The sequence below is a fragment of the Nomascus leucogenys genome, chromosome 11, assembly GCF_006542625.1.
Source record: "Nomascus leucogenys isolate Asia chromosome 11, Asia_NLE_v1, whole genome shotgun sequence".
NCBI classification, from domain to species: domain Eukaryota; kingdom Metazoa; phylum Chordata; class Mammalia; order Primates; family Hylobatidae; genus Nomascus; species Nomascus leucogenys.
In genome coordinates this window covers 45,129,311-45,150,407 of record NC_044391.1, presented here as the reverse complement: position 1 = coordinate 45,150,407, position 21,097 = coordinate 45,129,311, and the positions used below count along the sequence as shown (strand labels likewise).

The following is a 21,097-nucleotide window of genomic DNA, read 5'->3' as shown; positions in this document are numbered from 1 at the left end:
TCAGCCTCCTCCCGAGTAGCTGGGATTATAGGCGCCCACCACCATGCCCAGCTAATTTTTGTATTTTTAGTAGAGACAGGGTTTCACCATGTTGGCCAGGTTGGTCTTGAACTCTTGACCGCCTGCCTTGGTCTCCCAAAGTGCTGAGATTACAGGCATGAGCCACTGCACCTGGCCTGTCTTCAGGTCTTTTTAATTTTTTTACTTTATTATTTATTTATTTATTTATTTATTTATTTATTTTGAGACGGAGTCTCGCTCTGTCGCCCAGGCCGGAGTGCCGTGGCGCAATCTCCGCTCACTGCAAGCTCCACCTCCTGGGTTCACGCCATTCTCCTGCCTCAGCCTCTCCGAGTAGCTGGGACTACAGGCGCCTGCCACCAAGCCCGGCTAATTTTTTGTATTTTTAGTAGAGATGGGGTTTCACCGTGTTAGCCAGGATGGTCTCGATCTCCTGAACTCGTGATCCACCCATCTCGGCCTCCCAAAGTGCTGGGATTACAGGTGTGAGCCACCGTGCCCAGCCTTATTTTTTATAGGGACAGTGTGTCTCACTCTGTCACCCATGCTGGAGTGCAGTGATGCAATCTCAGCTCACTGCTGCCTAGATCTCCTGGGCTCAAGCGATTCTCCTGCCTCAACCTCCCGAGTAGCTGAGACTACAGGCATGGGCCACCACACCTGGCTAATTTTTAAATTTTTGTAGAGATGGCGTCTCACTATGTTGCCCAGGCTGGTCTCAAACTCCTGGGATTAAGCAGTCCTCCCACCTTGGCCTCCCAAAGTACTGGGATTACAGGCTTTTATTGTGGTATAAGTTGTACAAAACTCACCCATTTCAAATATACAACTAGGTGATTTTTAAAATTTATTTTTTTGAGGCAGGGTCTTGCTCCATTGCCCAGTCTGGAGTGCAGTGGCACGATCATAGCTCACTGCAGCCTGGAACTTCTGGGCTCAAGCAGTCCTTCTGCCTCAGCTTCCCAAGTAGCTGGGACCAAAGGCAGGTGCCACTACGCCCAGCTAATTTTTTTTTTTTTTTTTTAGAGACGAGGTCTCACTATGTTGGCTAGGCTGGTCTCAAACTCTGGTCTGAAGTGATCCTCCCACCTCGGCCTCCCACAGTGCTGGGATTACAGGCATGAGCCATCCTGTCCAGCCCTCAGAGATTTTAAATAACTTTACCAAATAGTGCAATTATTACCATAAATCAGTTCTAAAACATCTAAAACACTTTCCTGTCTTCAATAAGACCCCTCCCTGTTCCTACCCTCAGCTCCCAGCAACCACTAATCCACCCTGTCTCTATAATTGCCTTTCCTGAAAATTTCATATAAAGGGTGTCATACAATATACATTGCCTCTTGTGTCTGGCGTGTTTCACCTAGCACATGATTAAAGTCCGTGGCATAGCCTATGTCAGGAGTTTGCTGCTTGCTGTTGCTGAACACTATTCCATTGTATAGATGTGCTACATTTTCTTTTTTCTTTCTTTTTCAGACAGAGTCTCACTCTGTTGCCCAGGCTGGAGTATAGTGGTGTGATCTCAGCTCACTGCAACCTCCACCTCCTGGGTTCAAGTGATCCTCCTGCCTCATCCTCCCAAGTAGCTAGGATTACAAGTATGTGCCACCACACCTAGCTAATTTTTGTATTTTTATTTTTTGAGATGGAGTCTCACTCTGTCGCCCAGGCTGGAGTGCAGTGGTGTGATCTCGGCTCACTGCAACCTCTGTCCCCACAGGTTCAAGCGATTCTCCTGCCTCAGCCTCCCAAGTAGCTGTGACTACAGGCACACACCACCACGCCCAGCTAATTTTTGTATTTTTAGTAGAGAAGAGGTTTCACCATGCTGGCCAGACTGGTCTCGAACTCCATACCTCGTGATCTGCCCGCCTTGGCCTCCCAGAGTGCTGGGATTACAGGCGTGGACCACTGCGCCTGACCAATTTTTGTGTTTTTAGTAGAGATGGAGTTTCACCATGTTGGCCAGGCTGGTCTGGAACTCCTGACCTCAAGTGATCCACCTGCCTTGGCCTCCCAAAGTGCTGAGAATACAGGTGTGAGCCACCGTGCCTGGCCACATATTACATTTTCTTTTTTTTTTTTCTTTTTTTTTTTTTTTTTGAGACGGAGTCTCGTTCGTCACCCAGGCTGGAGTGCAGTGGCGTGATCTCGGCTCACTGCAAGCTCCACCTCCTGGGTTAACGCCATTCTCCTGCCTCAGTCTCCCGAGTAGCTGGGACTACAGGCGCCTTGCCACCACGCCCGGCTAATTTTTTTGTATTTTTAGTAGAGACAGGGTTTCACTAAGTTGGCCAGGATGGCCTTGATCTCCTGACCTCGTGACCCGCCCGCCTCGGCCTCCTAAAGTGCTGGGATTACAGGCGTGAGCCACTGCACCCGGCCCACATACTACATTTTCTATCCACTCACCAGTTGATGAAGACTTAATTTGTTTCCAGTTTTCTTTTTTCTTGAGACAGGATCTCCCTGTATTGCCCAGGTTGGTCTTGAACTACTGGGCTCAAGTGATCCTCCCACCTAAGCCTCCCAAGGTGCTCGGATTTGTTTCCAGTTTTTTTTTCTACCATGCTATACATTTGACTTTGTTTCCCTGACTAGGATGTCAATTCCATGAGGCTAGATTTTTGCTGATTTTTTTTTTTTTTTTTTTTTTTTTTACCTCTGTACCCCTAGCTTTTTTTTTTTTTTTTTTTTGAAGGATTCTTGCTCTGCTGCCCAGGCTGGGGTGCAGCAGTGCAATCTTGGCTCACTGCAACCTCCGCCTCCCGGGTTCAAGCAATTCTCCTGCCTCAGCCTCCCAAGTGAAGGGGTGGGTTGCCCCTCCACACCCGTGGGTGTTTTTCGTTAGGTGGAACGAGAGACTTGGAAAAGAAAGAGACACAGAGACAAAGTATAGAGAAAGAAAAAGGGGCCCAGGGGACCAGCGTTCAGCACACGGAGGATCCCACCGGCCTCTGAGTTCCCTTAGTATTTATTGATCATTCTTGGGTGTTTCTCGGAGAGGGGGATGTGGCAGGGTCATAGGATAATAGTGGAGAGAAGGTCAGCAGATAAACATGAACAAAGCTCTCTGCATCATAGACAAGGTAAAGAATCAAGTGCTGTGCTTTAGATATGCATACACATAAACATCTCAATGCCTTACAGAGCAGTATTGCTGCCCACACGTCCCATCTCCAGCCCTAAGGCGGTTTTCCCCTATCTCAGTAGATGGAACATACAATCCGGTTTTATACTGAGACATTCCATTGCCCAGGGATGGGCAGGAGACAGATGCCTTCCTCTTGTCTCAACTGCAAAGAGGCGTTCCTTCCTCTTATACTAATCTTCCTCAGCACAGATCCTTTACGGGTGTCGGGCTGGGGGACGGTCAGGTCTTTCCCTTCCCACGAGGCCATATTTCAGACTATCACATGGGGAGAAACCTTGGACAATACCTGGCTTTCCTAGGCAGAGGTCCCAGCGGCCTTCCGCAGTGTTTGTGTCCCTAGGTACTTGAGATTAGGGAGTGGTGATGACTCTTAACGAGCATGCTGCCTTCAAGCATCTGTTTAACAAAACACATCTTGCACAGCCCTTAATCCATTTAACCCTGAGTTGACACAGCACATGTTTCAGAGAGCACGGGGTTGGGGGTAAGGTTATAGATTAACAGCATCTCAAGGCAGAAGAATTTTTCTTAGTACAGAACAAAATGGAGTCTCCTATGTCTACTTCTTTCTACACAGACACAGTAACAATCTGATCTCTCCTTCTTTTCCCCACACCAAGTAGCTGGGATTACAGGCGCACGCCACCATGCCCGGCTAATTTTTGTATTTTTTTTTAGTAGAGACGGGGTTTGACCATGTTGGCCAGGCTGGTCTCGAACTCCTAACCTCAGGTGATCCGCCTGCCTTAGCCTCCCAAAGTGCTGGGATTACAGGCATGAGCCACTGCACCTGGCCACTTTTTTAAAAAATTAATTTGTATTTATTTATTTTCAGCTCCTCCTTTAACAATTTTTTTTCTTTTTTTTTTAAATAGAGACAGGGTTTTGCCATGTTGCCCAGGCTGGTCTCAAACTCCTGAGCTCAAGCCATCCACCCACCTCGGCCTCCCAAAGTGCTGGGATTACAGGCATGAGCCACTATGCCTGGCCATCCCCAGGTCTTGAAGTGTGCTGGAGACATAGTAGGTGCTCAATAAATACATGCTGAATAAGTGAATGTGAAGAAAGGTAACTGCAGATGGTGGCAGGCACAGGCTATGCTGGACGTCAAGCCGGGGAAAGGGGATGGAGCAATGCCGCTGAGTTGCTGGCAGCTGAGCCAGGCGCCTCTGAGGAATGGACATGTGAGCAGACACCTGAGTGTACAAGGGCATGAGCTGCATGCTCATTACCATGCCCAGGCCTCAGCCACCTGCTCCTAGATGCCCACTCCCTGCAGGTGCAGGCAGCCCAGTTGCTGGGGGCAGGGCTGGGCTGGAGAGGGATGCCAAAGACATCTCGCCTCACAGAGGTAGGAGCAGATGACTCAGGCTCCAGTTTCTACCCTAGCCCGACCTGAACCCAGCCCAGGGGAGAGAAAGCTGGGCCCAGCTGGTTGCTTATTCCTCTGAGAGCTCATGAGAGGGTGAGACAGAGGGGCCAGGCCAAGCCTTGAAATCAAGCTACACTGCCTGGGTTTGAACTACATATATAGCATGAACAGACTAGAACTAGACTACGTGTGTGTGTGTGTGTGTGTGTGTGTGTGTGTGTGTGTGTGTGTGTATGATGGTGTCTCGCTCTGTCACGCAGGCTGGAGCACAGTGGCACAATCTCAGCTCACTGCAACCTCTGCCTCCTGGATTCAAGTAATTCTCAACCCTCAATCTCTCGAGTAGCTGGGATTACAGGCACGTGCCACCATGATCAGTGAATTTTTGTATTTTTCACCATGTTGGCCAGGCTGGTCTCGAACTCCTGACCTCAAGTGACCCTCCCGCCTCAGCCTCCCAAAATGCTGGGAATTACAGGTGTGAGCCACTGTGCTCGGCCCGTATGTGTGTTTTGAGACAAGGTCTTGCTCTGTCACCCAGGCTGGAGTGCAGTGGCTCAGTCACAGCTTACTGCAGCCTGGACTTCCCAGGCTCAAGTGATCCTCCTGCCTCAGCCTCTCAAGTAGCTGGAACTACAGGCGAGAGCCACCATGCCTGGCTAAGTTTTAATTTTACGTAGAGATGGTCTCAGTATATTGCCCAGGCTGATCTCAAACTCTTGGGCTCAAGTGATCCTCCTGCCTTGCTTCCCTCCCAAAGTGCTAGGATTACAGGCATGAACCACTGCACCTGGCCCATGCTATATGTTTGCCCCTCGTCTTCTTACCTACTTCCTCAGTTTTCTCATCTGTGAAGTAGGGGTTGGAACAGTAGGGGTTGAATGTTTGTGTCTTCCCCAAACTCCTGTGCTGAAGCCGAGTGATGGTATTTGGAGGTAGGACCTCTGGGAGGTCATCAGGTGATGCCGGTGGAGCCCTTATTAATGGGATTTGTGCCCTTATAGAAAGGGACACAATATGAAATGATCTTGCTCTGGGCCATGCGGGGAGGCAGAGAGAAGGTGGCTGTCAAGGAGCCAGGAAGCGGCACTCCTGACACCGGATCTACCAACACCCCCATCTCAGACTTCCAGCCTCCAGGACCGTGAGAACTGTGTTTCCTGTTGAAGCCACCCTCTCTATATCTGTTACAGCAGCCCACACTGATTAAGACACTTGTCTTTTTTTTGTTTGTTTGTTTGTTTGAGATGGAGCCTCGCTCTATCACCCAGGCTAGAGTGCAATGGCGCAATCTCGGCTCACTGCAACCTCCTCCTCCCGGGTTCAAGTGATTATCCTGGCTCAGCCTCCCAAGTAGCTGGGACTACAGGCACCTGCCACCATGCCTGGCTAAATTTTGTATTTTTAGCAGAGACAGGGTTTCACCATGTTGGCCAGGCTGGTCTCCAACTCCTGACCTCAGGTGATCCACCTGCCTTGGCCTCCCAAAGTGCTGGGCGTGAGCCACCATGCCTGGCTTGACACTTATCTTTTATATCTATATAATTTTTTCTTTGTTGAGACGGAGTCTCACTGTGTCGCCCAGGCTGGAGTGCAGTGGTGCGATCTTGGCTCACTGAAACCTCTGCCTCCCAGGTTGAAGTGATTCTCGTGCCTCAGCCTCCGGAGCAGCTGGGATTACAGGCGTGCGCCACCACGCCCAGCTAATTTTTGTATTTTTAGTGCAGACCGGGTTTCACCATGTTGGCCAGGCTGGTCTTGAACTCCTGACCTCAGGTGATCTACTTGCCTCGGCCTCCCAAAGTGCTGGGATTACAGGCGTGAGCCACCACCACTGGCCCAAAACACCTACCTTTTATTTTTTAAAAAACCAACACATTATCAGTACTTCATGCCAGACACCATTCTAGGAAATTAACTCATCTGACTCTCACATCAATCCCATGGGTAGCTGTTATTTACAGATGAGGAAACTGAGGCACAGAGGTAAAGCAACTTTGCTGAGGTCCCCCTGCTGCTAAGTGACTCAGCTGGCATCTAGTGCAGCAGGCTGGCTCCAAATCTATGCCCTTCACCCCTCGGACGCTGCTCACCAAGCCGGAGGGGCTGTGGGAGTGAGTTAGAACACGGGACGCCCCTGGCAGCAGCGCCCTGCGTGTTAAAGCGCCGCGGAGGAGGCTGTATTGTCGCGGTATGCAGGAAGGCAGGGGCAGCACCTCCCTTTTCAAGAACCAGCATCTGAGCTTTTGGGGGAAACCTGTAGCTCCCTGAATGCCATCCACAGAGCCCCCCTCAGTCGGCCTCCCCTCAGGCACCAAGGCTGGCGGAGGCAGTCACCTGTCCGTCTCCCCCCACTTTTCACAGAGGAAATGCTGGGTGGTGCCGGGCAGTGAGTCAGGGCTGAGGACCAGGACAGAGGTTGGGTGGGGCGTCTCAGCATTCCTCCAACGGGCAGGTCTCAGCGCTCCTCCTCCTGCTCGGCTCCTCTGCAGGGCCCAGGCGCCCTTGGCCTTGGGACACTTCTCTCACCGCTATGGAGTTCGACCTCGGAGCAGGTGAGTTCCTGGGGAGTGTGGATTGGAGGTGCGGGGGGCCGGACCCAAGCCCAGAAGCTGCCTGCACCAACCACCCAACTTCTCTCCACAGCCCTGGAGCCCACCTCCCAGAAGCCTGGTGTGGGGGCGGGCCATGGGGGAGACCCCAAGCTCAGTCCCCACAAAGTTCAGGGCCGGTCGGAGGCAGGGGCAGGTCCGGGTCCAAAGGTAAGTCGCCTCATCACTGGCTGCGGAGGGGCGGGAACTGTGGGGTTGCCCCTGACCCCAGGGTCCTGCCTTGGGCTTCCAACTTCGGGGGCTGAATAAGGGGCACCGCCTCACTGCCGCACCTCCATCCAGCAAGGACACCACAGCTCTTCCGATTCCAGCAGCAGCTCCAGCGACTCGGACACGGATGTGAAGGTAAGGGGCTCTCGCCAGCGTCCCCAAGCACGTGCCCTGCACCCCAGAGAGGCGTCCCAGCGCTGGGGCTGGCGGGGAGGGTGCGCGGAGCGGTTCCCCTGTCTCGCTTCCAGCCCAGAACCATCTCTTCTCTCGCATCCCTGCCCTCGGCCCCACAGCCCCACGCTGCTGGCTCCAAGCAGCACGAGAGCACCCCGGGCAAGGCCAAGAAGCCCAAAGTGAAGAAGAAGGAGAAGGGCAAGAAGAAGAAGGAGGCTTCCCACTGAAGGGCCCTGGACAGGGCTCATTAAACCTTCCTCTCTGCCTTCTGCGACTGGTCAGCGCGGTGCCTGCTTTGGCCCGTCCCCAGCTCCCTGCCCCCTGCCCAGGACTGGGCCCGCCCGTTCGTGCGCGCGGCCAAGGAGAGGCTGCCCACGCCATGCCCATCAGGGTTTATTGTTTCTGTAACAGTGGCCACGCCCTGGGGCGGTGGCCTGTGCAGCTGGAGATCATTCAGCACCTTGGGTTGGGGGCGGGGCTGGGCGGGACATGGGATGGAGGCGGTGCCTGTGGCCAGACAGGGTGGACCCTGGGGCCTGCAGGCAGGAGATGAGTCCGGCGGCCACAGTGGCCCCCAGCAGCAGCAGCAGCAGCGGGAGGTTCAGCGGGCGCGCTCACCGCACCAGGTGGAAGGTGAGCCAGTACATGAGCAGAGGCTGTGCCGCAGCCACCGCCATGGTCAGGTACATGCGCAGCTGGTTCCGGGCCCCACGCACCGGGACCCCCTCAGCTGCTGCCTCTGCCAAGATCTTCAGCCGCAGGGTCCGGATCTGGGTGGGAAAGGGAGAGAGGAACCAACGGGTTTACCCTTGAGCCCTCTGGGCCAGAGTGAGAGCCTGGACATACTTCCAGCCTCTGCCTAGAAGCCCCAGGCAGCCGGGGGACTAGTCCCTGGCCCTCTGCAGCCTCAGGTTTCTGCTCCCGGGGCCTCAGTTTCCCCAAACCTGCTAACATGGTGAGGATTTGCTTCTCCCCAGGCCCTGTGGGCAAAATATAAGAAGGTTCCACACTCAAATGCCAGGCAAGGTCCGGGAGCGGGTGAAGGGGGACTTCCCGGTGGACACCCGGCCTGAGGGGGTGGGAGACGTGGTCCAGGCTGCTGCCCCCCCTTATGCTGGCGACATGGCAATTTCTGAAGACATGCCAGAAATGCTATCTTTATTTTTATTAAAGGACAGGGTCTCTGGCCTGGCGCGTTGGCTCATGCCTGTAATCCCAGCACTTTGGGAGGCCAAGGCCGGCGGATCACGAGGTCAGGAGATCGAGACCATCCTGGCCAACACGGTGAAACCCCGTCTCTACTAAAAATACAAAAATCAGCTGGGCGTGGTAGTGCGTGCCTGTAATCCCCGCTACTCAGGAGGCTGAGGCAGGAGAATTGCTCCTGAACCCAGGAGGTGGAGGTTGCAGTGAGCCGAGATCCCACCACTGCACTCCAGCCTCGTGACAGAGCGAGACTCTGTCTCACAAAAAGAAAAAGAAAAAAAAAAAAAAAAAGGTCAGGGTCTCACCCTGTCCACCAGGCTTGACTGCAGTGGCGTGATCCCAGCTCACTGCAGCCTCAACCTCCCAGACTCAAGTGATCCTCCCACCTCAGCCTCCCAAGTAGCTGGGACTACAGGTGCACACTGCTATGCCTGGCTAATTTTTATATTTTTTTAGAGATGGGGTCTTGCTATGTTGTCCAGGCTGGTACCAAGCTCCTGGCCTCCAGTGATCCTCCTGCCTCAGCCTGCCAAAGTGCTGGGATCACAGATGTGAGTAATGTGCTTGGCCTAAACTTTTAAATGATGAGACCTAAGTCAAAGTTTATCTGAGACTCTGCCCTGGCCCACCAGCCACCACAGTCTACCCTCTGCTTCTCACATGCCCACAGTGAATCCTCCCAGCACCTTGAGGTGCAAGTATCATCATCCTATTTTACAAAAGGGGAAACTGAGTTTATTTTTTATTTTTATTTTTATTTTTTGAGACGGAGTCTTGCTGTGTCACCCAGGCTGGAGCGCAGGTGTGCGATCTCGGCTCACTGCAACCTCCACCTCCTGGGTTCAAGTGATTCTCCTGCCTCAGCCTCCTGAGTAGCTGGGACTACAGGCACACACCACCATGCCCAGCTAATTTTTTGTATTTTTAGTAGAGACGGGGTTTCACCGTGTTAGCCAGGATGGTCTCGATCTCCTGACCTTGTGATCCGCCCGCCTCGGCCTCCCAAAGTGCTGGGATTACAGGCATGAGCCACTGCGCCCAGCAAAAGGGGAAAGTGAGTTTAAAGAAAGGAAGTGATTTGCCCAGGATCCAACTAAGCTTGGGGTCCACCCAGCCTGCAGACCCAAGTGCTCTTCACCAGCACGCCTGACTCCACCGGGAAGGGCTCTAGAGAATCTCCTTCCAGGGAAATTCTGGCAGGAAGGCCCCCATGTAAGGAGAGTGGAATGAGGATGAGAGTCCAGCCTGGAGCCTGTGTGCTGGGGATCCCCAGTCTCTAGCAGCCTGGCTGGCGTCTCCTCTTCCAGGGCTCAGGATACCCCCTCTTCCAGGAAGCCCTCCTGACCCCCCCAGGCCAGGCAGCCACTCCAGGGCTCCTCAGTTCAGCAATGTGTCCCTGGTCTGAACCCCACACCAGACATCCTCTGCTTGGATGCCTCCGGGGCACAGGGCCCTCAGCCTCACCAGCCCCGAGCCCCAGCTCACCATGAACACAAAGATGGCCACGCAGCACCAGCCCAGCACCAGGTAGTAGCCCATCTTCCCGAAGAGTAGGCCCATGAGGACCCCACCAATCATCCTGCGGGAGGGAGCGGAGGCTGTGTGAGGACAAGGCCCAAGGGCTGGTGCTGGCATGAAGGGCGGGGCTACTCACCCGACATATTTGTAGCCCAAGAAGGCCACCAGGTCGATGGTGGTGAGGTCGGTGTTGACAGTGACCAGATAGAGGCTGAGCAGGATGGCCAGCACCTCCAGGGTAAGCCAGGCCAGGGCTGAGCTCGCTTGCAGCCCCAGGAGGTCTGGGGAGAACCTGCAGGCATAAAGCCCCACCACTTGATTGGCTGGGTCAGACCCCCCCACCCCCAGCACCCGTCTGGGGACAGCTCTGTGTTGGGTAGGGCTGGACACCGGGCAGTGACCAAGATGGATCTGCGCGCTATCCTATTCCCACGGAAATCCCATCCAGAGAGGACGGCAGACCCATCCCTAGACAGTGACACCCAGAGCGGGCAGGGCTGGAGTCACAGGGGGCTGTGCTGACAGTCAGGAGGCAGGTGTCAGAGAGGGCTTCCCAAGAGAGGGGATACCGAGCTGAGGCCTGCAGGAAGGAGCTGGTCTCTGCCACATCCCCAGGGCCTCACCAGTTAGTTAATGACAGATGTGTTCAGTGCCACAAAGGAAAAGAACAGGGCAATGTGAGCAAGAGGAGGGGCCTGACCTAGCCTGGGGGGCAGGAAGGCTTCCCAGAGGAGGTGATACTAGAATGGAGCCAGCGGGAATGCGCAGGTACTCAGCAGTAGTGGAGGGGAACACGCTCCCGGGCAGAGCGGAGTTGATGTGACAAGGCCCCAGGAGACAGCGCCAGCCCTCCCGAGGAAAGGAATGGACTGGAGCATGCAGCGGGAGGGGCAGCGCCAAGCTGAGGAGCTGGGGCTTGATTGGGAGCCATAGATAGCAGGGCGGGGCAGGGTGAGCCAGGCCCGCACCTCAGAAAAGACCATCCTGGCTGCTGCTGGAGTAGGGGTGCAGTGGGGAGCTGGTGACGACAGAGCGAGGATGATGATGGGTCTGGTAGTAGAGGCCAAGAGGAAGGGTGGATGGAGAAGGGTCACCCAGCACAGGGGGTGGTGACGCAATGCACATGGGTAGGAAGGAGAGGGAAGAGGCGAGGGTGATGCTGACGGTGACCCTGAGGGCTGTATCTTGGGCCAACTGGGAGCAAAGTGGGGCTGTCCTGAAAGGGGAACTGAGACCTTCCTGACCAACCATGGGCCTCCCAAACCCCACCCTATTCGGCCTGCCCCAGGCCTCCCTTACCTATCCTGGGTCCCCAGCGCAAGACCAGCCACCAAAACGTAGGTGATGAAAGCCATCGCTGTGGGAGGCAGACACACAGACACTGGTCACCAGAGGAAGAACTGCCCTGGGCCTCTAGGCACCCACACACCCGCCCCATACAGGCCCGGAAGAGAGGAGGGTGTGGGGTAGGGGGAGGGTGAAACCTGGAATGTAGAGGTCCGGGGCATTCACGTCAAAGCGGGGGGCCACCGGGGTGTCCTGTTGGTACTGCACCTCCCAGTCCTGCGGGGATGGGGAGATGGGCAGGACCCTCAGAGTCAGGCCCCTCCCACCCTGCTATAGGCCTTCCTCCCTCGAGGCGAATCTCCCGGCTCCACCATGCATGTGCCCCCACCCCTGAGCCCACATTCCCCTGGGGGTGCTGACCTGGTGTAGGTAGGGGAAGAACAGCAGGCCCAGCTTTCTGCCCACATACATTGTGTCCACAGCAAAGTAATACTTGAGCTTGGTGATGGGGATGAAGCGGTCGATCTGGGGAGGCAGAGCTCAAGTCTGAAGCCCTGTGGCCCCGTGCATCCCCCCACTCCCGCCAGCCCCGGCCACTCACGTTCTTATCCACCAGCTCCTTGCCCTGTGCGGCCAGGCTGCTCCCATAGGCCATGGCCATGTTGGACACTGGGTCAGCCAGGAAGGCTGCCTGGGGCGTGGGAGAGGCTGCAGGATAGCCTAGGCCACCAGGTGCCCGCTGGGCCCCATAGCCCCGGCTCTGGGCTGAACTTGTGTCATCGAAAAGCTGGTGGGGGTCGGCCATGCCCGGCTGGGACACAGGGATCCTCCGCTTCGAGGCTGCAAGGGAAGAGGGTGGGAAGGCACTGGGGACCCAGGATAGGTAAGGGAGACCTGGCGAGCCTCATTCATCCCGCAGCTCTGCCTCCTGCTGCAGAGGAGGGTGGTGTCACCATTAGAGACACTGGCTTTGATGTCAGATGGACTGGCAGGTGCAGGCTCTGCCATTCATCCACCAACCCACCCATCTAGCCAACTATCCATCCACTGATACATTCATCTATGCATCCATTCATCTACCCACCCACCCACTCACCCACCCATGCATCCATCTGTCCATCCAACCATCCATCCATTCATCCATCCACCCATCTATCCATCCATCCATCCACCCACCCATCTAGCCAACTATCCATCCACTGATGCATTCATCTGTCCATCCATTCATCCATCCACCCATCCATCCATCCACCCTCCCACCCATCAATCCATCCATTCATCCATCTACCCACCCATCCATCTATCCATCCACCCACCCACCCATCAATCCATCCATTCATCCATCCACCCATCCATCCATCTATCCATCCACCTATCCAACCATCCATCCACCACCCATCTAGCCAACTATCCATCTACTGATGCATCCACCTGCCCACCCACCCACCCACCCACCCATCCATCCATCCACCTACCCATTCATCCATCCATCTATCCATCCACCCACCCATCCATCCACCCACCTATCTAGCCAACTGTCCATCCACTGATTCATTTATCTTTCCATCCATCCATCCATCCATCCATCCATCCATGCATCCACTCACCAAGCTATCTATCCATCCACCAACTCATTCATCTATCCACCCATCCATCCATCATCCATCCATTCATCCATCCATCCATTCATCTATCCATCCAGCTAACTATCCATCCACTGATGTATTCATCTGTCCATCCATTCATCCATCCATCCATCCATCCATCCATCCATCCATCCATCCATCCATCCACTCACCAAGCTATCTATCCATTCACCAACTCATTCATCTATCCACCCATCCATCCATCCATCCATCCACCCACCTATTCATCCACCCATCCATCATCATCCATCCATCTAACCATCCATTCACCCACCCACCCATCCACTTATCATCCGTCCATTTAGATATCAATGATGATGATTATCTCAAAAGCTACTATGTACGAGAGGGAGGGGGGGCTATTGGGCACAAAATCCTGTACCAAGCCTTTCACACAAGGCCGCTGTCCATATCTCCCATGCTCCCCTTCAATGACTTGGCTCCAGCCACCTGCGCCTCCCAATGCTCACTGAATGCAGGTGCCTGCCTCAAGGCTGCTGCACCAGCTGTGCCTCTGCTTGGAACGCTCTTCCCCCAACATCCTCAGGGCTCCCTCCTCTCCTCAAGGGCTTTGCTCAGTGAGGTCTTCCCCAGCCATCCTGTCTACAACCATACCTCCCTTGGTGGCACTCCCCACCCCCTGCCCTGCTTCACTGATATCCATAGAACTCAGCACTAGCTGACATGCTGGCTGTCTTATTTTGTTCACTGTCTCCCCCACTCGACTATGAGTCCCCCAAGGTGGGGATCTTGATCTCGTTCACAGCTGAGTCCCCAGCCCCTTGCACAAAGTTAGAGTAGGCGCTTGATAAAAACCTGATCAATGAATAAAGGTAGCCTGGGCAACATGGCGAAACCCCATCTCTACAAAATATAGAAAGATTAGCTAGGCGTGGTGGCTCACGCCTGTGGTCCCAGCTACTCGGGAGGCCAAGGTGGGAGGATCGCTTAAGCCTGGGAGACAAAGGTTGCAGTGAGCCGAGACTGCACCACTGCACTCCAGCCTGGGCAACACAGTGAGACCCTGTCTCCAAAAAAAAAAAAAGAGAGAGAGAATAAATGACCACTCCCAACTTACAGGTGTGGAAACCAAGGCCCAGACAGCTAAAATGCCTTGTGCAAAGGGCCAAACTGAGTGAGTGGCAGAGCAGGAGCCCAGCCCTGCTGTGCCTGATAAATATTACAATAATCCTGTGGATGAACTCATTTCATCTTCACAACCACCCTGTTTCTGCCAATTGCCAATGCTATCATCATCCCCATTTTATATATGAGAAAAGCAAGCCCTAAAGAGACTCAGGCCCTTGCCCAAAGTCATAGTATGAGAACCAGGTTTCAAAAGTTTTTAAAAGGTCCCTATGGCCTCATGTGGGGAACAGATGAGGGGTGGGCAGGGAAGTGAGAGAGGAGGCTGCTGGGGCGGTCCAGGTGGGAGACCACGGCAGACAGGACGAGGGGTGTAAAAGGGGAATGGGTTCTTTCTGGATCAGTTTCAGAGCTAGGAAGGACAGGACTTGCTGAGGCGTGCTCAGAGGAGGTGTGTTAAGAAGTGGGAAGAGGCCGGGCGCAGTGGCTCATGCCTGTAATCCCAGCACTTTGGGAAGCCAAAGCGGGCAAATCACCAGGTCAGGAGTTCAAGACCAGCCTGGCCAACATGGCGAAAGCCCGTCTCTACTAAAAATACAGAAATGAGGTGGGCATGAGTGGTGTGTGCCTGTAATCCCAGCTTCTCCAGAGGCTGAGGCAGGAGAATTGCTTAAACTGGGAAGGGGGAGGCGGAGGTTGCAGTGAGCCAAGATCGGGCCACTGCACTCCAGCCTGGGCTACAGAGCGAGACTCAAAAAAAAAAAAAAAGTGGGAAGAGGCTGGGCATGGTGGCTCACACCTATAATCCCAGCACTTTGGGAGGCCAAGACAGGCAGATCACTTGAACTCAGTTCGAGACCAGCCTGGCCAACATAGTGAAACCCCATCTCTACAAAATATAAAATAGCAGGGCATGGTGGCACGCACCTGTAGTCCCAGCTCTTCAGAAGGCTGAGGTGAGAGGACTGCTTGAACCTGGGATGTCAAGGCTGCAGTGAGCCAAGATCGTGCCACTGCACTCCAGCCTGGGTGACACAGCGAGGCCCTCTTAAAAAAAAAAAAAAAAAAGTGGGAAGAGCCAACACTCTGTATAGGTCCTGGTTTGAGTAATGGGGCAAGTGGGAGCACTCTGTACTGAGATGGAGAAAATGGGGAGGATGGCATTTGAACCCAGCACTATGCCTACAGGGCCTTTGCTCCTAATCAATAACCAATGCTACCCTGCAAATATCTGCTGAGATCCTACCATGTGCCAGGCACTATTGCAGGCACAGGGAATGGGTGATCAGATGACAGTGGGAATGGGGAGAGGAATCGAATTATCCACGTCATGACTTTCTCTGCACCTGGATGTTCTCGTCTACACAACGGAGTTAACTGTCCCACCTTGCAAAGCTGTTGTGACACTCATAAACTCCTTGGCCCCACAGAAAGCAGTCCATCCATGTCACTCCTGATCAGCTACTAGCCTGGAACTCTTCCTCTCAATTATTCGAAGCCTGAAGACAGACCCCGGTCTCCTCAATTCCAAGGCAAGCAGCACTGGCCCCAGCCTCTCTGCAAGCCCCACTTCCCTTTTCTTTCCCCTACTTCTTCTTTTTTTTTTTAGAAAGATTCTCGCTCTTGTCGCCCAGGCTGGAGTGCGATGGTGCAATGGTGCGATCTTGGCTCACTGCAACCTCCACCTCCTGGGTTCAAGCAATTCTCCTGCCTCAGCCTCCTGTGTAGCTGGGACTACAGGTGCACGCCACCAAGCCCAGGTAATTTTTGCATTTTTAGTAGAGATGGGGTTTCACCATTTTGGGCAGGCTGGTCTTGAACTCCTGAGCTCAAGTGATCTGCCCGCCTCGGCCTCCCAAAGTGCTGGGATTACAGGCGTGAGCCACCAGTGCCTGACCCAGAGTGATCTTTTTTTTTTTTGAGACGGAGTCTCACTGTCACCCAGGCTGGAGTGCAGTGGCGTGATCTCAGCTTACTGCAAGCTCTGCCTCCCGGGTTCACACCATTCTGCCTCAGCCTCCCGAGTAGCTGGGACTACAGATGCCCACCACCACGCCCGGCTAATTTTTTTGTATTTTTAGTAGAGACGGGGTTTCACCATGTTAGCCAGGATGGTCTTGATCTCCTGACCTCATGATCCGCCTGCCTCAGCCTCCCAAAGTGCTGGGATTATAGGCGTGAGCCACCTGACTTGGCCCAGAGTGATCTTTTTAAATGCAAATGAGACCATGTCAACCTCTGCCTAAGATCACTATTCACTGTGCTCTGAAAAAAACCCAAAGGCCTGCCAGGCCCTGCATGACCCAGTCCTGCCAACCACCATGGTTTGCAACCTCTCCTGGGGATCCCATGCACCAGCCAGCCACATGGCCTTTCAGGCCCCGACTCTGCCAAACTCCTTGCCCCCACAGGCTTTTGAATATGCAGAGCTTTCATCCTGGAACAACCTCCCTCCATCAGCACCTCCCAATATCGCACAGAGGCCCCTGCCTTTGCAGAGACCTTCCTCACTCCTCACTGTAACGCACTAACCTCACCTGGTTCCTTCTCATAACATGCGGTGCTTTCTTTTTCTCTTCTGAGCGCTCATAATAATTTCTGAATATATATTCATTTGTCTACTTGTTCACTTGGCACAGGCCTCCAGTGCCTTTCCTTCTCTCTCTTTTTTTTTTCTTTTCTTGAGGCGTTGTTTCGCTCGTTGCCTAGGCTGAAGTGCAATGGCGCAATCTTGGCTCACTGCAACCTCCACCTCCTGGGTTCAAATGATTCTCCTGCCTCAGCCGCCCAAGTAGCTGGAATTACAGGTGCGCGCCACCTCACCCAGCTAATTTTTTTTTTTTTTTTTTTTGAGATGGAGTCTCATTCTGTCACCCAGGCTGGAGTGCAATGGTGAAATCTCAGCTCACTGCACCCTCCGCCTCCCAGGTTCAAGCAGTTCTTCTGCCTCAGCCTCCCAAGTAGCTGGGACTACAGGCGCACACCACCACGCCCGGCTAAATTTTGTATTTTTAGTAGAGACAGGGTCTCACCATATTGGCCAGGCTGGTCTGCAACTCCTGACCTCATGATCCGTCCACCTTGGCCTCCCAAAATCCTGGGATTATAGGTGTGAGCCACTGCGCCCAACCTAATTTTTTTGTATTTTTAGTAGACATGGGGTTTCACCATGTTGGCCAGGCTGGTTGGCTGGGCACCGTGACTCATGCCTGTAATCCCAGCACTTTGGGAGGCCAAGGCAGGTGGATCACTCTCTCTCTCTCTCTTTTTTTTTTTTTTTTTTTTTTTTGAGGCGAAGTCTTGCTCTGTTGCCCAGGTTGGCGCAATCTCACCTCAGTGCAACCTCCGCTTCCTGGGTTCAAGTGATTCTCAAGCCTCAGCCTCCCAAGTAGCCAGGATTACAGGCGCTCGCTGCCACACCCGGCTGATTTTTTGTACTTTTATTAGAGATAGGATTTTGCTATGTTACCCAAGCTGGTCTCCAACTCCTGGCCCCAAGTGATTCGCCCACCTCGACCTCCCAAAGTGCTGGGATTATAGGTGTAAGCCAGCACGCCCAGCCTGCCCTCTCATCACAAATCTCCTTCTCCTGGGTAACTTTTCATGATCAGAATTATCCTCTTCCATGCCGGGCGCGGTGGCTCACGCCTGTAATCCCAGCACTTTGGGAGGCCTAGGCGGGCAGATCACCTGAGGTCGGGAGTTCGAGACCAGCTTGACCAACATGGAGAAACCCCGTCTATACTAAAAATACAAAATTGGCCGGGCGTGGTGGCCTGCGCCTGTAATCCCAGCTACTTGCGAGGCTGAGGCAGGAGAATCACTTGAACCCGGCAGGCGGAGGTTGCGGTGACCTGAGATCGCGCCACTGGACTCCAGCCTTGGCAACAAGAACAAAACTAGGTCTCAAAAAAAAAAAGAAAAAGAAGTATCCTCTTCCAGGAAGCTTCATTGACATCCCTAGGCTGGGTCACGTGCCTCCTCAGGGCTCCCACAACATCTCCATCCCAGCACAGGGTCTGACACATGGGAGTTGAGACAAGTTAGGTTGAATGAATAAATGAAACACACAGCACACTCACGGAGATGAAGAGACAGGAAAAGGGGGCCAACAGCACAATACAGGTTCGCTTCTTAAATGAGCGGTAGGCATGGCCCTCTGCGCTCACGGGGGGCCACGAACCTGTCCTAAGGGTGTGGGCGACAGCAGGCGGGTACTGGGGAGCCACGGAAGGGTGGGGGGCAGGGTAGGGCGGATCGCTAACTGCAAATGAATGAAGGTTGCATTTCTCTGCATATCGCACGCTATCCTGTCCCAAGTTGTTTTCTTCTAAAGGAATTTCCTAAAGAATCGCCCCCCAAGGCGCCTCCTACCCGAACCTGGCATCCCAGCGCTGTGCACACCTCGGGGTTCCAGATCCTTGATCTCGTGACCTCTGACCTGCAGTGACCTCGCCAACCGACGCGGCCGCCCCGCCACGCCCCCGCCCGCCCGATCTCCTCCGCCGGCCACGTACGCCACTTACGCAGCCGGGGCGTCCCCGCCGCCGCCGCCGCCGCCAAGCCTGCCGGGTGCATCCTTAGCTGTCGCCACCTAAGCCGCGGTTCGGAACGTGCCCGCCCGGCTCCCGTACCCACGCCCCGCCGGTGAAGAGACAGCCAATGGACGTCAGGATTGAGGGAAGGCTACGCCCCCCCACGGAGGCCTGGATGAGTGGGCGGTTGCCTTACGTAAGAGGCGGAGACTGGGCTACTGGGCTCCTGTTGTAAAGCGAGTCAGGGCCTGAGTGGCAGGAGGGCGGGGCGGGGAACAATCCCAGGAGGAGGCGGTGTCTGCCACGATAGAAAATGAGTGTCTGCCCCTTGCCGGGGCTCACGCCCCTAACTCCAGCACTTTGGGAGGCCGAGGCGGGAGGATTGCTTCAGCCCAGGGGTTCCAGACTAGCCTGAGCAACATAGTGACCTCGCCCCGCCCCATCCTTACAATTTTTTTTTTTTTTTAATTTAGCCAGGCGCAGCGGCTTACGCCTGTAATCTCAGCACTTTGGAAGGCTGAGGATCGCTTGAGCCGGGGAGTTCGAGACCAGCCTGGGCAACAGCGAGATCTACATCGCTACAAAACATTTTTAAAATGTAAATATCGAGCGAAAAGGTCGATGGGAAATGCAGTTCTCTACAGACATTTGGGTCGTTGAGAGCACTGGAGAGCCAGAAAAGGCTGTGGAGCAGGGAAAAGAGAAACATTTGTGTTCCTGAGGGGCTAATTGGAGTTGTAGGGGCTTATACAATTTTTGACATCCCTTAGGTATGAAAGTAAATATTTATTTATTTTGAGACAGGGTCTTGCTCTGTTTTCCAGGCTGCCTTGGACCCCCTGAGCTCAAGTGATCCTCCTGCCTCAGCCTCCCCAGTAACTGGGACCACAGGCATGCACCACCATACCCAGTTAAGTTTTAAATTTTTTGTCAAAACAGGATCTTGCTATGTTGACCAGGCTGGTCTCGAATTCCTGGGCTCAAGCCATCCTCCTGCTTCAGCCTCCTAAAGCATTAGGATTACAGACATGAGCCACAGTGCCCGGCCTTAAAGTGAATATTTAGGGTGAGAGAAGGAAAGCTAACAAGTTAGGTGAGAAGAACCAGGTGTCTCCTTGGAAGAGATCTTAAGGCAGTTTCCCAGAAATTCGTAAAAATGTTCTCACATTGCAACCTGGTTCCCTCTGTCCACCAAAAGCATTCTACAACCCCCAGCAACTCACAGCACACAGGCGCACCTGCAAGTGAAGAGCCCTGCCGACCTAGCGTCCTTAGTCTCTCCTCTCTCTGACCCTCAGTCTCCCCCTTTCTCTCCCTCTCAGACTCCCCGACTTATCTCAGGAAAACATAGTGGTGGAAGTTACTTCTGCGCAGCGATAGCATATCCGGAAGGATGTCAGCAAGTGACCGTATCGCTGTGGCTTCCCCTTCCTCCTCTGAGACGTTGTCTTTTTGGAGACCTTAAGGGCTGCTCCTGGTTTCTCAGTGATGAGTCCTGGCTCCACTGTGGTTCATTTTTGTGAGTGAAATGCCCGCATTCTTCTTCACCTCTGATTTAGCCTCTGTCCCCTGGGCTTCAGCACCATTTTCTCCTCATCCTCAGCCCTCTCTTGCTCTGGTTGCTCCAGATACATCTCTTCTGTAAATGTTTTTTTTTTTTCTTATTGCTTTTTTGTTTGTTTGTTTGTTTTTTGAGATGGAGTCTTGCTCTGTCACACAGGCTGGAGTGCAGTGATGTGATCTCGGCTCACTGCAACCTTTGCCTCCTGGGTTCAAGCGATTCTCTTGCTTCATCCTCCCGATAGCTGGGATTACAGGTGCGTGCCACCACACCTGGCTAATTTTTTTGTATTTTTAGTAGAGACGGGGTTTCGCCATGTTGGCCAGGCTGGTCTCGAACTCCTGACCTCAGGTGATCCACCTGCCTTGGCTTCCCAAAGCACTGAGATTACAAGCATGAGCCACCACACCCAGCCTTATATATATATATTTAATTAATAAAACAAGCAAGTACTGACAGGTGTGGGGGATCACGCCTGTAATCCCAGCACTTTGGGAGGCCAAGGCGGGCAGATCACCTGAGGTCAGTTCAAGACCATCCTGGCCAACATGGCGAAACTCTGTCTCTACTTAAAATACAAAAAATAGCTGGGTGTTGTGGCAGGCACCTATAATTCTAGCTACTTGGGAGGCTGAGGCAGGAGAATTGCTTGAACCCAGGAGACAGAGGTTGCAGCGAGCCGAGATCGTGCCATTGCACTCCAGCCTGGGAG

The 21,097-nt window shown here is 53.8% G+C and overlaps 2 protein-coding genes across 9 annotated transcripts; one reads left to right on the top strand and one right to left on the bottom strand.

Moving 5' to 3' along the window:
• The first annotated feature begins 6,991 nt into the window (after window positions 1–6,991).
• Window positions 6,992–7,812, top strand: C11H19orf33 (chromosome 11 C19orf33 homolog). 2 transcript variants are annotated; one of them, XM_030822238.1, is made up of 4 exons: window positions 6,992–7,105; window positions 7,197–7,312; window positions 7,445–7,507; window positions 7,666–7,812. In XM_030822238.1, the coding sequence occupies exons 1-4, from the start codon at window positions 7,084–7,086 to the stop codon at window positions 7,771–7,773; spliced, it is 309 nt and encodes a 102-aa protein (XP_030678098.1). In that variant the 5' UTR covers window positions 6,992–7,083; the 3' UTR covers window positions 7,774–7,812. The 2 variants fall into 2 exon arrangements, with proteins under 2 accessions (XP_030678098.1, XP_030678099.1); XM_030822239.1 differs by lacking the exon at window positions 7,666–7,812 and having other exon boundaries at window positions 7,009–7,105; window positions 7,374–7,505.
• Window positions 7,813–7,921: 109 nt separating this feature from the next.
• On the bottom strand, window positions 7,922–18,920 carry YIF1B (Yip1 interacting factor homolog B, membrane trafficking protein). 7 transcript variants are annotated; one of them, XM_003252664.3, is made up of 8 exons: window positions 18,816–18,920; window positions 12,159–12,397; window positions 11,978–12,082; window positions 11,755–11,833; window positions 11,570–11,627; window positions 10,407–10,562; window positions 10,238–10,331; window positions 7,922–8,316 (listed from the first exon to the last, which is right to left on the bottom strand). In XM_003252664.3, exons 1-8 carry the CDS (start codon window positions 18,865–18,867, stop codon window positions 8,161–8,163), a joined length of 939 nt encoding a protein of 312 aa, XP_003252712.1. In that variant the 5' UTR covers window positions 18,868–18,920; the 3' UTR covers window positions 7,922–8,160. The 7 variants fall into 7 exon arrangements, with proteins under 7 accessions (XP_003252712.1, XP_012365834.1, XP_003252713.1 ...); XM_012510380.1 differs by having other exon boundaries at window positions 18,807–18,910; XM_003252665.3 differs by lacking the exon at window positions 18,816–18,920 and adding an exon at window positions 18,664–18,784.
• Window positions 18,921–21,097: the final 2,177 nt, after the last annotated feature.